This window comes from Lepisma saccharinum, chromosome 13, assembly GCF_977018435.1.
Source record: "Lepisma saccharinum chromosome 13, izLepSacc3.1, whole genome shotgun sequence".
NCBI lineage: Eukaryota > Metazoa > Arthropoda > Insecta > Zygentoma > Lepismatidae > Lepisma > Lepisma saccharinum.
This window is the reverse complement of record NC_139241.1, coordinates 50,113,961-50,131,481: the sequence shown is the minus strand read 5'-3', so window position 1 is coordinate 50,131,481 and position 17,521 is coordinate 50,113,961. Positions and strand designations below refer to the sequence as shown.

At 40.2% G+C, this 17,521-nt stretch overlaps 2 protein-coding genes across 2 annotated transcripts in view; both read right to left on the bottom strand.

The window, feature by feature from the left end:
• Nucleotides 1-15,129, bottom strand: part of SkpA (S-phase kinase associated protein 1 SKP1-related A) — a 132,914-nt gene extending 117,785 nt beyond the window's left edge. The window contains exons 1-2 of the mRNA XM_083134157.1: nt 14,910-15,129; nt 1,294-1,369 (exon numbers count right to left, since the gene is read on the bottom strand). The gene's annotated coding sequence lies outside the window, so the exon portion shown is untranslated. The remainder of the gene's footprint in view (nt 1-1,293; nt 1,370-14,909) is intronic.
• On the bottom strand, nt 14,305-14,700 carry LOC145996772 (protein GVQW3-like). Its single transcript, XM_083133304.1, has one exon. It carries the CDS (start codon nt 14,698-14,700, stop codon nt 14,305-14,307), a length of 396 nt encoding a protein of 131 aa, XP_082989430.1.
• Nucleotides 15,130-17,521: the final 2,392 nt, after the last annotated feature.

The following is a 17,521-nucleotide window of genomic DNA, read 5'->3' as shown; positions in this document are numbered from 1 at the left end:
TATTTCAGAAACGATTTTCAAGAACGTAGAGGAAAGTGAAAACGCCGCCATGTTGCCTGAACCGCGTTTGGTTTAACCTGTCATGTTTGCCGTGCTTGCCGATCGTTGGCATTTCTACCGCTTGTGAGAGGGGAGGGGAACTGAAGAGGCTACAGCCACATCCGAAATTTTGACTCGACCCCAAATTGCCATTTTTTTACAGTGCAAAGTTTTTAATACATGAAATATGTAATTGTGTACGCCCCCCCCCTTACAAAGCAGCTATGCATTATCCACTTTTACAATTCCAGCCTCTCACGAAAAAATCATGCGTCCGCCAGTGACACTAAGCAGCACCACACTTGCTTCTCAAACAAGACACAAGACAAAGCACGAGGGAGTTAGATCACAATGTGGCAACAGCATCTGCGTAAGCGCATCTTTTCTGAATTTCATTTGTTTGTAGACGACTTTTTCCTCGTTTCTCATTGGCACAGAAACTGTCGAGCAATCGCTAGCGCGGGAAACATGACAGGTAGTACCAAACACGGTTTAATTTTGGAAGACACGTTTCTGCAACAAAAGTGAGAATAGTTCAAGACTTAGAAACAATTTTCAGAAAGCTATTTTGAACCTTGCATTTTAGATTCATGTACAGGAATGTAATTAAAAAATAACAAAAAACTTCTTGGGTTCATCATGTTTTCCTGCATAGCTATATTTATGATTGTTGTGGATTCTTAAAGCAAATTTCTGTTCTGAGAAAACAATTTGTGAAACTGAACATGATAATAAGAAACATGATATGCACGCAGGCTTCGACAGTATCTATTTCCAGTTTATTAGTGAGTTTGTGAACGAAAACACGCGCTCCACTCAGATCCGTACCCAGAAAAAAATTAAGGGCGGGCGGGCGGGGGCAGATCCGAATATATGGAACAAAGGGAAGATCCAAAATGCTGTTGGATTGATTACATTAGCTTATACGTCGCTTTTATTCCACTTTTGGTTAACAGCGACGATGATTATATTTTATTTGATTTTAAGTACACTTTATGCACAGAAAGGGTGATACTGGATCTACATTTTAAAGTGGTATTCGAACCATTATATGCCTCCACCGGGCAACGAACCCAGGACCAATCGCAATGATGAGGATGAGTGATGATATTATGAAATTTTTGAAAGGGACACTTACAAAGAACACCCATGACCAGGCCGGGATTCAAACCAGGGATTCCTGGCATCGTAGCGTGCTATGATAACCATTTCCGCCACTGCAAATACTAATAGAAAAGCCGATAGATCACTTACCTTGAAATCACGCTACACCTCCGCAATATGCTTTTGACGAGTCGAAGTTTGACTGCTGGTGGTTGCTGGGTAACTACTGAAATAATAGAAACAATGTGTGTGTAAGTTTGAGTAAGGTCATTCTTGTTGTTTGCAGTGGCGTCGCGTGCAGTTCACATACGGGTGTTCACAATATTTTTTTTTATACTGAATACAGATTTACTCCTCTCCCTTGTAACTTCATCTTCAATTGAAAAAGTAAGAATAACAGTTCAACTTATTTTCAACTATTTCCCACAAAAATCACGCTATATTTGAAGTAATACATTTTTTAATTCAATTAACACCCTTTTAATTACGCAATTTACAATTAGAAATGGTTAGTGCAACCTAATTAGTATAACATGCAATCTCAGGTATGTACAATGCAAGATTACCATACTTCGCAATCTACTTTCTATTACACCGACCATTGAAAGCACGTGCATCGTTAGCGGGACAGAGGGGAGGACGCGTCCAGTCCAGAAAAAAAATATTTTGTATGTAAGATATTTGGGAATTATACAGAATGACCTCGCCACGCCCACAATAACTCGGTTGGGATGCTTATGATTGACGTATCAGTCAATGTGACATTCCATATGTTCCTTCTTCCCTCGTGTTTCGTATTTTCCCTCCTAGCATCATTTTGCCATGGTTCAGAGAGATTGATTTTTTACCATTTAATGCAAGGGTTCTCAAATTTCTTTGCTTCACGGCGCCCTTAGCGTTTCAAGATTTTTCCGCGACGCCCAGAATGTAGCCCTCTCTAACACTTGCATCAGTCAGTTACTTGTAAGATTGCATGCCTTAAGTTAAAAATTAAACACGTATTTCAAATTCAGAAACATTTCATATGTAAAAATGTACTAAATGAGCACATATTTGAAACATCCATAGTGAAAATATTGGAACATTTCGCAGCGCCCCTGCGCCCCTCAGGATGCCGCGGCACCCTCTTATTATTAACATATTTACCCGTCGTTGCCTTCTAATCGAGGGGTCCTCGGTTCGATACCCGTGGAGGAACTTAGTTATTCGAATCCCACTTAAAACTGTAGGTCCAGTCCCTATTAGTCTTACTATTCATAAATTGGACTTAAAACACCAAAAAAATCAATCAAACATATTTACCATCCTTGATTTTATGCATTGCACGAAACTAATCGTTCCAGAGGCAGTCTTTTTGTATAGCTATGTGCAAATGGTAACAAACGCCCAGAATGTGTCCTTTGCCCATCCATGCGTCGAGTGAATTGTTCAATTACAAGAACTGCCCGATGAAAAAAGAATAACAATTCTCTTTTAGATATATTAAAATATTTTTAAAATGTATCTATTACAAACAAGACTACTTACTGATTTGTCCGAATAAGTGGCTAAAGAACACACTCTAAATATGCACTTTCAATTATACATTTGCACATGAACTCCCTCATGAAGGATAACCGGCCTAAGGCTATAATTGAGCTCTAGATATTACACAGAAAAAATAAAATTCTCACTGTGGGTCGAGTAATTGAACGCCACACACCGACGCACAATGCACTTAATAATTATATCAAGAGAAACTAAATTCTACATTATGCTGGCACTTACCTTTATAGAGGATACAGTTCCTTTAGTAATTTCTGTTACAACCACTGTGGTGAATTTTACTTCTAAAGGAAGTCCATCCGTCTTTCTTTTCTCCTAACAGTATTCATAGTGTACAAAACACAACACTACACTACACACACGGCACAACTACACACACGCACGTCTGAAAGCCAATGCACATAAGGTCACCCAACCGCTTGCCAATAGATATCGCGCTCTCCAACAGTCGACACCACTCTAACCGCGTTTTGCCGGTTGCCGCCAAAGAGCATATATTTTTTTATTGCCCCGCAAAAGGAAGGGAACTTGACCTTTCCAAAAATAACGTGTCCCTTGCAGGTCTCCCACAGCAACAGTGTTGCCAACAACTGAAACGCAGAAGTTGCTAAATCTTCAACATGCGCTAAAAATTGCTGAATCAAATTTACTGGTGAAAAATGCAAAATATATTTTTAAAAAGTGCTGTAAAGAACAACTTACATCAGGTTTATTCCAACCAATAAATTAAATTGCAATGTCTGTGCGTTTATATGTACATTACAAAAAATACTTAATTTCATATGAGAATTTTATGCATATTTCATTTTAACTTTCTAACTTCAAAGAAGAAAATATTATGTGTAGCAAAAATGCATCTCTAGTATTCTGAAAGTTATATTTTGTTCTTCACAATAAGCATATTCCAATAACGTAGAGAATAGTAAAAATAATTTACTAACATCAATTATTGTTTTTACGGTAACAGCTATTTAGGCCTAGGACTCCATACTATTCTGAGTATAGTTACCAGAAAAATGCGCGTTCAATTGATGTAAATGTAGTCGGCACTTTCCTTTGCAATTTAATTCGGTGAGAGTTTTTTTTTTTTTTTTTGCATTAAAAACGTCGATTACTAAAAAGAAGTTGCACAGTGTGAATGGCCCTTAGCCGCACATGCGCAAACCATATAAACCTTGAAAGATATGTAACTCCTGCAGACTAGTTTCTAAAGAAAAGTCGCTCGTCACTACAGTATTCCGTGAACTTTAGCGCCCACTGGAATTTAAAATCCGCCAGGTTTAGCGACTTCTCACTAGAGTTTGCAACTATGTAGTGAAGACCGTCTCGAGTCCCCCTAGGCATGCCTTGTATATGCTGCACTCTGGTGCCGAATGCAAGAAGTATTGCCGCTTGAATCAGGGCTCCCAGCACCATATGTTCGCACAGCCCAGTGAACACTTTCGCGGTATAGTGGCCAACAGCCCGTTAGCTGCCAGTTCACAAAACACAACACAGCAAATGTGTTCATCGCAACCGTGCAACACAGGAGTCAGTGTTACCAACTATCTAAAAAAGTTATCAGACGTGAAAGACGTCAACTCCGAGTAAATTGTGTGTATATATTCGAACATCAAAAAAGTATTTTTTTGAATTAAATATATGTGTGTGTGTGCATTTAATATGTACGTAATTTAAAACATATACATGAGTGTTCACGTGCTCATGCGAACATTATCACGCGACGCGCCTGGTTGTTTGTCGGTACTTGTGTTAATGAAATGAATGAACATATACAAATATATTTTGGGGAGAAGATTGGCGCACACACACACACACAACATTAAGATTGGGACCATTGCCTCGTTTAGGCACCACGTGAACTCAATAATTTCAATATTCATCCTGTATGCATGCAGACACGTGGTACATATTTACAGTTGCCTCTGCCTTTACTTTTCTGTCTGCACTCGAAGTCCCGCACCGTGGTCGTGAGGTCTAAGGTGTCATTCCTTGGGCTCCGACTACGGGATGCGGCCAAGGAGTAGTATAATATTTAGGGCTAGGATTTCTATGACTTAGCATATTCTGCTACGCCCTTGGGGTACGTACTTAAATGTTATTTATACCACGGCTACAGATATATCTTAATCTCAGGGGATAGGTTCTTTATTCGAGAATTCCAAATAAGAAAGCGTTTTATAGCCAAGAGGATATAGTTAAATGCGGATCTATATTCTGAAAACTATACACAATACAGAGAAAATATATTGCGAAGCTGGTATATATATATATATACAAGGGTTGGAACTTAAATAGTGGCAACACTGCTGTGGAGACACTATGGCCGCGTCCGAATCGGCAGCAGATGTCACCTAGAGCACCGTTCCATCCGGGGACTCAGCCAACCTCCGTTGTCCGAATTCGCGGCAGACGTGGAGTCGGAGGGGAGAGCAGAGAGGCGCGACAGATGCACGCTTGAACTCGCTGTGACGCTGCGCTTGGCAGCCATATTCTAACTTTCACTTTGTACAGACAACATTTACTGATTAGACGATGTAAAACTCAGTGATACTTTAACATTTTATCGATAATACTGAATGTAGAAAAATTGTAAATGATGAAATAGCGTGTTACATTTTTAATATGAGTAGTAAATAGGTGGAAATCAATGTCATGTTTTTGTTTCGCGTCTGCCTTCTGCTTCCGTGCAATGCGCCTGAACCCCTTAGCGCGGTGGGTGAAGTTCGGGCTGACACCTGGCGGGAAAAGTGACAACCGTACTACTAGGGGACACGTAGATTCGGACGACTTGGACGTGACTTCGACGGCACGCGAGAGCAACGGGAGGGAACGGGACGGAGCGCTTGCCAATCCGGACACGGCCCAGGCAATGGAATGTAGTAGTGGCGCTGATAGCACACGTTGTTGACATACCTACCTTACCTCCGAGCAAATGGACTCGCCCGTCCCACGTCACAGGCAGGTGCACAAGCGAGGGAAACACAGTCACTTGTGAGCGAGCGGTCTAACGTGAAGGTCACTATGTTTTCCAAACAGGAACAACGGAGTTGGATCAAGATTGAATGTGCCAGAGGTCGTACAGCACGACAGTGTCATCAAGGGCTTCAAGAGGCGTGCGGGGAATCGGCATTGCCGTACAGAACAGTGGCACGGTGGGTAAAAGCCCTCAACGAAGGTCGGCAAACTGTGGCAGACATGCATCGGGCAGGTCGTCCTAGCGTCTCTGAAAAAGAAGTGTAAGCTGTTGCCGCGTTAGTGGACAGTGATCGAAGCATGACGATTCGTGAGCTCGCCCACGAAACCGGATTAGCGCATACGACTGTGCTTCGCATCCTGAAGGAACGCCTAGGCATGCGCAAAATTGCATCACGATGGGTTCCGCATGAGTTGACGGAAATTCAGAAATGGATGCGTTACGACGCTGCTCAAACGCACTTGGAGCGCTATGAGCGCGAAGGTGAGGCTTTCTTACGCCGTATCGTAACACTGGATGAGACATGGGCCAGATCTTACGAGCCAACACTGAAACGCCAATCCAACGAATGGCGTCATTATGGGTCGCCGCGAAAGTCGAAAGTGCGTCAGAGCCCCAGTGTGGTGAAAGTTATGGTGATTCTCGTGTACGACTGTGATGGTGTTATCCTAACGCATTACGTTCCTCCACGGCAGACTGTAAATGCCCAGTATTACTGTTCATTTTTGGAGCATCAACTGCGACCAGCTTTGCGAAAGAAGCGGCGACACTTTCTGCGCAACCCCCCCCCCCCCCATTATTTTGCACGACAATGCACGGGCGCATACAGCGCAAGCTGTGGCTGCTGTGTTCGGTCGATGGGACTGGGAAGTACTGTACCATCCACCATACTCTCCGGACTTAAGTCCTTGTGACTTTGATTTGATTCCGAAGATGAAGGAACCACTTCGTGGCATTCGCTTCAGAACTGTTCCAGAGATTCAACAGGCAGTAGACCGGTCCATTCTCACCATCAACAGAACAGGCTCTGCTAACGGTATACTACGCCTTCCACATCGCTGGCAACGGGTTCTACACAACGCTGGTGACTACTTTGAAGGACAGTAACAGGTACAAACATGTAACTCTTGTGTATCGGTTGTGAATAAATAGTTGCCACTATTTAAGTTCCAACCCTCGTATATATGTTTCCAAATTTACGTCGGTTATATTCTTCTTGAAAGGAAATCTTCTTCTTCTTTCTTCTCGTAATTTCTGGAAAAGGCTTCTTCTTCCTTCCTATCTTTGATTTGTGAAAAGGCTTCTTCTTCTTTTCTTCCTTCTATTTTGGAAAAAGCTTCTTCTTCTTTTCTTCTTTTTATTTTTTGAAAAGACTTCTTCTAATTTATTTCTTCCCTTTTAAATCGTAATCTTATTTATTACATATATGCGCTCGCTTTCCCCGCTTCTTTGGCAAACGATACAAGCTATACTTATAGAAAGAGTAGGGTCGACTAAACTGACAATAGCGCCACCTCCTATGTAACGACCAAAAAGGGAATAGCCCAGGATCGCTAACAGCAAGCGCTGCCTATGGCCCAGTGCGTCTAATAAGCGCAACCGTAAGTGCTTCGGGGCGTCTAATTTGGACACAGCCCCACCGAGGGACGGACAAATACAAAAGCTGACGATATTCTCCTCGTCAAAGGTATTAAATCAAATTCTGATCACTAAGATCAGAATGGAGAGAGATACATTTCTGAATTCATTTGCTCACTTATTAACTTTCCTAATTGTTTCATATATGAGCATATTCTTATTTATCTTAATTGGCTATATACAACATTTTACTTACTCCTTCTATAATTTTCATACTCTTCCTTTATATATTTTGCATTTACTATAATATATATAATCGCTCTTCTCCGCTCCTAGTTTCTACAATGAACTCTGCTCTTCTTTATATAACGTGCTGCCATCTATCGTTGCTCTCGAGAAACAGTTCTTCCTTGCATTTTTCATTGTGTCGTCAGAACTGGCACGTGACAATTCTTTTTGGTAAATATGTAGAAATTCATATTATGAAGAAACTAATAAAATTAAGGTGCTTTTTAAGGGCATATTTTGGCATATTTGGCCATTTCTGCGTGATAGAGCATATTTCGATGAATTTTCGGTCATATACAAGATATTTTTGCATTTTCAAGAAATATACAGTCATTTTCGAAGTGGATTCGTTCTTACTCCCATGTTTACTCAAGAGGTTTTTTTTTTTGGACTGCAGCAAAATCTTTTTCATTTTTCTTTGAAAATTTAGAGAAAGTATTCATTGTGCATTGCAACTCAGAGCCCATAAAGTGAACTAAAAATAGTCCGTATGTGAAAATAGCTCAGCATTTAGATATTGATGTTTGAAACAGTCTAGTTATAAGGGCATATTTTCTTCAAATTATAGTGCATATTTTGTAAAATTTTAGGTCATAAGAGCATATTTTATTTTTCTTATTTTGGTGATTTTTAGGCCATAAAAATCCTAGCCCTGGTAATAACTTTTCTCGTGAGATTTCGGTCAGTGTATGGGACTCGAGGGGGCAGGGGGCATGTGATGAGGTAAAGTGAACTCCAACAAGCAAAGCAAGATTCTAAGGAGTACACATCGTGGGATACTGTGAAATGAAAGTATTGTCGCTATGTTTAATTAATAATATGCATTATCAGTTTGCAAATAAATAGTTTTAAAAATGTTATTGCTCGCTTCGCTCGCATTATGGTCATTTATTTAAGAGTCATATTATATCTGCAGATACATGCACTTATTACTACTACTTCAGACAGGCAAGAGCGCACACACCCGTGTAATTCATTCTCACCGATATTTCACCGATGAATTAGGCACCCCAAGATAATATCTGAAGTACACCTACGATAAGAACCGTACAAATACAGTAAAAGTATATTGCGCAATCGTTCCTAATTTCTTTATAACTAGCTTAAGAATTGCATGAAATAATCCCTGGTAATAATATGTTTAAATTTTGTATTTATCAATGTCATCACTTGTGTTTGTCTAACAATTGATTAAGCAAGTACTGAACATTATTGGAAAGCAATACTTGAAACGTTAGACTAGAATGTTAACATTATCACAAAAATCTATTTTCCATCTTTTCCAGCATTTGACATCTTTGTTCTTCTGAAATGTTACGTGAAGGAAAGGGAGGGGGGGAGGGTAATCTCTGGAAACATCTACGAACAAATTGAATTAGGTCGAAATGGGCGAATTTTTTCAAATTTTCCTCTCCATTCGAATAACTTCTTGGATATTTCAAAATATGAAACATTACGTCAGCTTAGAATTCCTTCTAGAGCATTGACGTGAATTTTCATGTAGTTTTCTTTCATTGTTGTCTAGATATTATCAATAGTTTAATAGACTTATGTAATCACAAAACTATTGATAATATCTAGACAACAGTGAAAGAAAACTACACGAAATTTCACGTCAATGCTCTAGAAGGAATTTTAAACTGATGTAATGTTTCATATTTTGAAATATCCAAGAAGTTATTCGAATGGAGAGGAAAATTTGAAAAAATTCGCCCATTTGCATGCCAAATGTCCAGCCGAGCCTTAAAAACTTACACCCACCCAAAAGTTTCCAACACCCCGCAAGGAAAAATCCTGGATAAGCCCCTGTACCAGCGTACGCGATATCCGCAGATTACCACTGCGGAGCTGGTGTCGCTGACGTACATTTGCTTACGTCATTCGTCTGTTCGTTCAACGTGAAGCTTGGTAGAGGACTTTATTCAAAATAATGGAATTTTCGGAATTTCTTGTGTGTTGCGAATCCAATGTGAACTCAGAGAGGTATGAAGAAGTTGGAGGCATAATTCGTGCACCATTTTTACTTGCGACTCTGAGATAGTGTTGTTGTTCGTGCCTCGTGTTATAACTGAAATATTTGATTGTTAGGGTCACATACTCATTATATAATAACACAAACTTTATAATGGTTAAATTGGTGGGTTACATGAATGTGCTTAAAGGTGTTCGTTTTTAATTATCATAGGTGTTCTTAGCCTTATGGCCAGAATAAAATATATACGAAGGTTCCCTTGTAATAAATTTCGCTGGATATAATGAGCCTTATTGGCTTGTAATCCTTGTTGAATAGTATAATATGGTTGTGCAGAACGTTGGTAGTTCGTAGCGGCGCCGCAACGGCGCTGATACGAGTATATATAAGCGGAAAGCTTGAGAGTGATCGGTCACTTCCAGCCTCGGACCTGATAGGGACAGAATGTCTCAGACTTCGTCATCGCCGGAACAGAGGGTGAAACACAGCAGGGAGATACGTCGCGGAGTGAAGCTTTAGAAGGCCACTGTTTGTCAACACCGTATGGTTTTCAACGATACGATGAGACACCATTCTGCACGGACAAATATGCCCGACCAATTTTCGTCAAAACTGATCGATGTGCATATTACGCCTACCTAATACGAAAGGTTACAACTACGTGTCCAACATTCGTCGTGATGTTTCACCAACTCAAAGTTTTATGTAAAACCGCTTCTGACTTTAATAAGACTTGGCAGTATCTACTAGGGCCATGTGGCAAGAAGCTCATAGCCGCGGGATCTAGTGTAGAACCTGAGAGAGTCTGCTCTCCTCAAAACCTCCCTAGGTCTGATGCCCGCCCCTGGCCGTATCACCTTGTCGGGCCTTTTTCCTTCACAGGTTCGATGCCTGTCCCCGCTCCTTTTCGGGACAGTGTCGCTTTGTCGAACAGCTCCTTTATGTCCGCGTTTTTAATGATATTTTAATTTAGTGGAGGCGTGTTTTTTATTTGTTTGACGAGCGCGCGTTTTCTTCATTTAACGTTAGAAGCATCATGGGAGTATACGATGAATATATCTAAATTTTGGCGAGCAGTTTTAATTAGAGGTCAACTAAGGTGTAATTAAATTCAAGATCCTAGTATGTTAGTAAATATTAATAATGCTGTTCAGTGTAACAAGTTAATCAGGTAAATTGTAACCTAGTTCCATCTTTGCAATTTAACGTTCTAAATGGAAAATGTATAGAACGTGAACTTCGCGTCATCTTTTGGGCAGCTAGTAAATTAAGAACAGTATTGTTCAATGGATAATTTGATTGATTGATTGATTTGCTTTATTTTACATTGCTTCTTGTGCCACTTTTGGCAAATTTGCGAAGATGGGGATGAGTGATGATATGATGAAATTGATGAATGGACACTCACAAACATCCATGCCTAGGCCGGGATTCGAACCCGGGACGCTGGCGTCGTAGCGCAATGTGCTAACTACTCCGCCACGGGGTCGGCAATGGGTAATTTGTAATGTTTTATTATTGTTACGATCAAGAAATTTTGGTAAATTTTCGTAACTTTCATTTTTATTTTTGACAGCCCTCGTATAATTTTTTTTGTAGTCTAATCTTTTTGAATGTATATTTTATCCTTGTTAAAATTGTAACGCAGTTTCTGCCAAGCGAAAAAGAACGCAAAGCAAGTTGAAGCTTGCATTCTTTTTCTATCTTATCAACATTGGGTTCTTTTTCGTTCGGCGCTGCGCGGTTTTGTAAATAAGTTTAGCTTTCATTGTGTTTCTCGATATACTCTTTTTCAACGGGGTAATTGTTTAGGCTAAAAATAACTTTCCGTATGTCTAAATCTTTTGTTCAGGGAATAGGATTGCGCAATCCCGCGAGTATAAATACCAGCCGTTTCGCTGGCAAAATAATCAGTATATATCAGTATATTCCGGAATCTTTAGGTGATTAAATCGCTTGTCGAGGTCCAGGGCTGGGAGAATACGGGCGTTGTGTGGGGAGTGGCTGGTCAGCTCTCCCTTCCACAATGTCCGAGGTTTTCCGTAAGCCACCTTTCAGGATTAGTGCTGGTCAGCATGATCCTTAAAGGGGATTTTGTCACGCTTATAAATAATTAATTCATATATATATATATATATATATATATAAATATTTAACCTTAATAATTTAAACTTTGAAATTATTCATAAATTTTAAATTCTGTCGAAGTTGGCACTGGTCAGTGTGACTCCTCCGATGTAAATTCAAATTAAATAAATTAGGCTCATCAAAGATAAACATCCTTCTCGTCGAGTTAATTTTTATTCTAAATCATTCTGAATTCTCCTGGTCAGGAGGTTCAATTAAATAAATCTGATTCCTTTTTAGTTTAATCCGAGAGCATACCTCTGGTCAGAGGGTGCCTTTTAAATCTCACAGCTTATATAGTTTTCATGTCCGTTTTAAAGTCTGAGTATCCGGAAAGTTGAGGAAGGTTTAGGGTTTCTCTTATTTAGATTTATATTTGATGTAATTTTGAAACATCTATAATAGGTGACCGGTGATAAGTTTTTCTAGAAATCATTTAATGTAAAAGTCTATTGCTTTTGCAATGTGAGTAGCCAAAAAGGGTAGACATAGAGTCCCCTATTATGTTAAGGAATTCCACGTGGACATTTGTAATTTGTGGCCGAGATATGGCATTGGTATTGGGTAGAGAAAGGCTCCCCTTATATTTTGTTATGAATGTTTTTGGAGGTTGACCCTGAAGATGGTAGTTTACCTCATGAGTTCTAGAGAACATAATGTAGATGTGAAAATATGACAGAAGCACGAATAGAAATTTACGGAAAGATGTTATGCAAATTTTTCTTTGGTTTTGGTTAATAGTAATTTTGTCGACCTTTAGTTAATAATTTGTCACCTGTTTATTTGAAACCAAGTTAAAGCTGTGTTAGTTCTATGATGGGATCTGGACATGTTATATAAGAGAGTGCTCTCTGGTTTTCATGTTTACTCAATAGAAAGTTTTGACTATATTATGGAAGTCGTTATGATCTAAATTTTATCTTGGCATTGTTGTAGTTTTCCTTTTGATCAGAAGTTTGTATATTTTTCTTTTAACTTAACTATGCTTGAATTTGTGAATAAGTTGATTAAGGTTTAAACGGAGAACCTTCTCTCCTGTTAATTTTAGATAGTTTACTGGAAATTTGAGATGTAAATAAATTTGTAATCGTTAATGGGTATTTCCTTATAGTAAATTTGGTTCATAAGTACAAATTAACTGGCCTCCTTTTGGTTTGATGAGGTGTCCCGCCGTCACTGGTCAGTGAGGCGGAGGCTTTATCAATCCATAAGATGTCAGTTTAGATTATGCTGATTTCGCTCGAGACTCGCATGCGTATCCTCACTGGTCAGTGGGATGCGGGTGCGATCACGATGAAAGTTTAAGCGTAAGGAAGGTTACCTACTTTAGAGTTAAAGTTCTTGGTTAAGTAAACATAAATTATTATTTTTTATTATTATTATTCAAAAGCAGACCCTTATCCGAACTTTGGGATGCGGGCTCTCATGACCCGAGAACTGAGAATTAGTCGTGGCATATATTATAACAGAAAGATAATTGGTAGGCAGCGACGCCAGGTCTTGGTCTTTCGAGGGGACCGAGCCGGTGTGTCGTGTGCTAGGCAACGTGGGCCAACCAAGCTTAACTTTGCATTATGGTAATCTATTGTTCAGTCACGGTATGTCATTTTATCTCGTGCAATAACTTTGAAGTCATTAAATCATTATATTTAAATTATGCAGTTCTGTTGATAATTTCTGAGCCTCACCTTTTGTATTTGCTGCCTTACACCCAGCAAGCCCCGAGTGTTTGAAAGTTTTATGCTTTCCCACTAAAAGTGAGTTAGCAGCATGGATAAACTTCTCCATCGTGTAGTGTGTGTGTGTGTGTGTGTGTGTGTGTGATGTAATTGAAGAAATACACAAAGAACACACATCCCCAGGCCGGGATTCGAACCTGGGATACTGACGTATTAGGGCACTCTGTGCTAGCCACTCTGCCACGGAGGTCGACATATATACGAGGGACGTTCATTAAAGATTTCCCCTGAACCAGTTCCCATAGACGGAGATAAACGAAAATTTGTACAGACATTAATCCTTCTCTACATAGGAACCACCAATGCCCACACACTTTTCCCATCGTTCTATTTACCCTTGGAGACCTTGTTTGTAGAAGTCTGCAGGTTGCTCCAGAAGCCATGACTTGACCTCAGAAAACAACGTTTCATCGTCGTGGAAGTGCGTTCCCTTCAGAAATGACTTCATGGTTGGGAAGAGTGGAAGTCTGATGGTGCGAGGTCTGGAGAGTACGGGGGATAAGGAAGGATTTCATATCTGTAGGACCGTGCCTCTTTCTGGGCAACATGCGATGCGAGTTGTGAACTGGAGCGTTGTCTTGCAGGATGCGGACGCCTTTGGTCAGCATGCCACTCCTCTTGGTTTTGATGGCCTTCCGCAATTTCTGCAGCAGTGAAGTGTAGTACGTCCTGGTAATTGTGGTACCCTTCGCCAGGAAATCCATCATAACTACTCCATGCTGGTCCCAAAAAAACATGGGCATCACTTTGCCCTCTGAGGGTTGGACACGGGCCTTCTTTGGTGGTGGTGAGTCAGGATGATTCCATTACTTTCAGTGGACCTTGGTCTCTGGGTCATAGTGATGAACCTACGTTTAACCCTGGGTGATTAGTCTGTCAAAAAATTCCTCCTGGTTTTCCTGGCACATGTTCAAATTAGCCTGGGAGCACGTGACTCATTCTTGCATTTGGAAAGGTGCGACTAGCCGAGGAACCCATCGGGCAGACACCTTCCGCATGTGCAAATGGTCATGGATGTTTTTTTCGACAGACCCCACACTGATCTTGACATCTTCAGCTAGTTGGCGAATGGTTATGCAGCGATTCTCCAAGATGGCGGCATTCACTTGCCCAATGGTGTCTTCGTCAATGGCTGACTGGGGTCGCCCGAGAATGGGGGCAGTTTCTACTGAAGTCCGACCACACTTGAACTGATGATGCCAGTGCCTCACTACGCCATACGATGGGGCATCCTCTCCATAGGTCACTTTCATCTCATCAAAAGTTCCCTTTGGTGTGCGGCCACCGAAGTAAAGAAACTTGATGGCTCCTTGGTATTCCACTGGACCCATCACTACACCTTGTCTCAATTTAGTACTTGTAAGACAAAAACTAAGAGTAGTTCAGAATTTCAAATTACCTCATGACCTATGCACATATGTATCATTACACATACAAAATTTCAGTATTCTACATTAACTAGAACTGGGTCAGGGGAAATCTTTAATGAACGCCCCTCGTATATATATATATAGCTATTAATAGAAGATGAGTTACTTACCTAAGATATCTGTGGAGATATCATTCTACAGACCGAGGTGGTTTATGTAAGGTATAGTGTTTCAGTTTCACAACACTAAGTTCATATATCCGTACGTAATAAATTCAAATCAACAGTTCTTTCGACTCCAAGGCTTTCCCGATAGAGTAGTGGTAACGTCAGTCCACTTCATCAAGGGGTCAGGGCTTCGGATCTCATTTTATACTGTAAGTCCATTCCCGATTGACCTTTTTGTGCATAAAGTGGACCTAACAACAACAACGATCTTTCATCTCTGATAGTTACCATTTTTCATGTAACCGCTTCGAGACGTTACAACGAATCATAGAGCACCGAAGAATGTGTTGTTGACGAACCAGGCTGTTGCCGGTCGAGTGTCGTGACAGTGCAGGACACACATGATCCATTAAATATACGAACACGCAGGAGTTCCTGTCATATGCCATATGCGCTCGCAGACAAACTATTCTTTGGCACACAAAGTACGGATAGTCGATAGTGGGAGGAGAACACGCTGGTCAAGTCGCCTGCTGGGCCCGCGCGGCCATATTGACAATAAACAACCGGTTGCTACGGTCGTTGCTAAGGTCGGTCATGGCGTTGGCTATAGAGCGTTGCTGAGGTTTTGGAAAGATGAGCCGAAAACAATGAAGGAGGGAGAGTTAGCATGTAAGGAGAACCACTTTCGTAGTTTCAGATGCATAAGACAAGAAGGCGTCGTCGAAGGAAGGGTGCAAGCAAGCATGAAGGAAAGAATATGATGTTAAGGAAAGCGATACTTAGATGTCGCACGTGTTGTGACTAGCACTTCTTCGAAAATTTTGCAATAGCTTTGTGAATGTGCGAAAGGATGTTTATTATCTTTCTTTCAGTGGCGGCAATTAGGGGGGGCGAGGGGGCAATTCTCCCCACTTTTTCGCCCACTTTTGCCCCCGCACTATGTTAAATCTTATCTACAAAGGGAAATGTACTGTCCTTGACTCCCAGTTTTGACACCTTGCCCCCCCCCCCCCCGGTTTTGGAACCCAATCGCTGCCACTGCTTTCTTTATATTTACGTGAACCAGATTAAATATTTTACATACCCAATGTAGCCTCTATTCCTTTGTTACGAGCCTATTACGAGGACAAAAGGGTTGAACACAACATGTGCCGTTTCCTCTGTCCATCATTATCTTGTTATTATTCCAACTTATCACTTTTTCATGTTCTTGTTGTAATTAATAATGGGCTGCCAAGCTGAAAACACCTTCAGGTCGGTCAGTAGGCTACAGGCGCCAGGAATGTATCCAGTAGCGTAACTAACATGCCCTGCGCCCCCCCCCCCCCCACCCGCGTAACTTTCAGTTGTGCGCCCATACTCGTCTAAAAATATATAAATATATATCTTTTCTAAAATATTAATTCACGCTCACATTTATATTAGGTATATAAAAACATGAAAATGCATACATGTAATTTGAATCAATGTAAAAACTGATGCGAAAGGTTAAGACAACAGAGAAACTGTAAAAAATTATATATGATAATTGTATATGAAAACAGACTGTTATTACAAAAATTACAATATTGTCAAATGATCATTTGCAGTCCTCTGCATTTTTTCATGGAAGCAAATTCTTGTTTGCTAGTTTTCGAGCTCGATCGCTCTCACTCCTGACATTGTGCTTCTCAAGTAATTTTGATGAATTTTAGCTTGGAAAATCATGTCGTCGAGGAAGATTTTCTTAAACTTCTCTTTTCCGTTTGGTAAAAATTGTAAGAAGGGTGAAAATTAGCGTTGCCAGTGTGTTCTCTTGCCTGTCGTCTACCCTTCGGCTACGTAAACCATTCAGCTAATGAAGTTTTGTTTTCTAATCTGGTAATCCACTTTCTACTTGTGATTAACATTTTCTGTTTGCAGTTAGGGGCATAAAATATAATATGTTCGGTTGAAAATATATTTTAACGCCGAAAGTGAAATATCGGTTTTTCTTAGTTTATCATTCTTACTGCGCCCGAAGCTGGTGCGCCCCCTACCCGCGCACCGCGGCGGTGTTATTTACGCCACTGCACTTATCACATGTTTAATCTTTCGTTAACAAGTCCTTAATGCACACAGCGATATGCATAACTCGAAAAAGGGGTGAATTTCCAAGGAGCGGGAAGATAAGCTTCTAGGGGAGAGATTTCTTTCGTATTATCTCAATTCCTCATAATCTATAAATGGGAGTAAAATATTTTCGGTTAGAAATCGCTTATTTACGAGTTACGATTATTCAGAATTTCTGGAAATTCATTTATATATTTTGGAAAGTGCCATTCATTTAAGATGTAAATGCGAACCTAATTTCCTGAAATAACAGACGTGATACACCTTACACATTTACTTTGGATGCAATAATAATAATTATAATACGGTGGAGGCACATAGTGGTTCGGATTACAATTTAAACTGTAGGTTCAGTCCCGATTAGCCTTACTGTGCATAAACTGAACTTAAAACACCAAATCAACCAATCAATAATAATAATAATAATAATGTACCATTGTTATCTTCATATGCATTTATTATTGTTGTTGATATTAGTAGTAGCAGTACTCGTCCCTGCTGTGGTTGTTGTTCCGGCTATT

Excerpts from the sequence above, each read along its gene's own strand:
- LOC145996772 (XM_083133304.1), bottom strand. The coding sequence starts at position 14,700 with ATGGGTCCAGTGGAATACCAAGGAGCCATCAAGTTTCTTTACTTCGGT.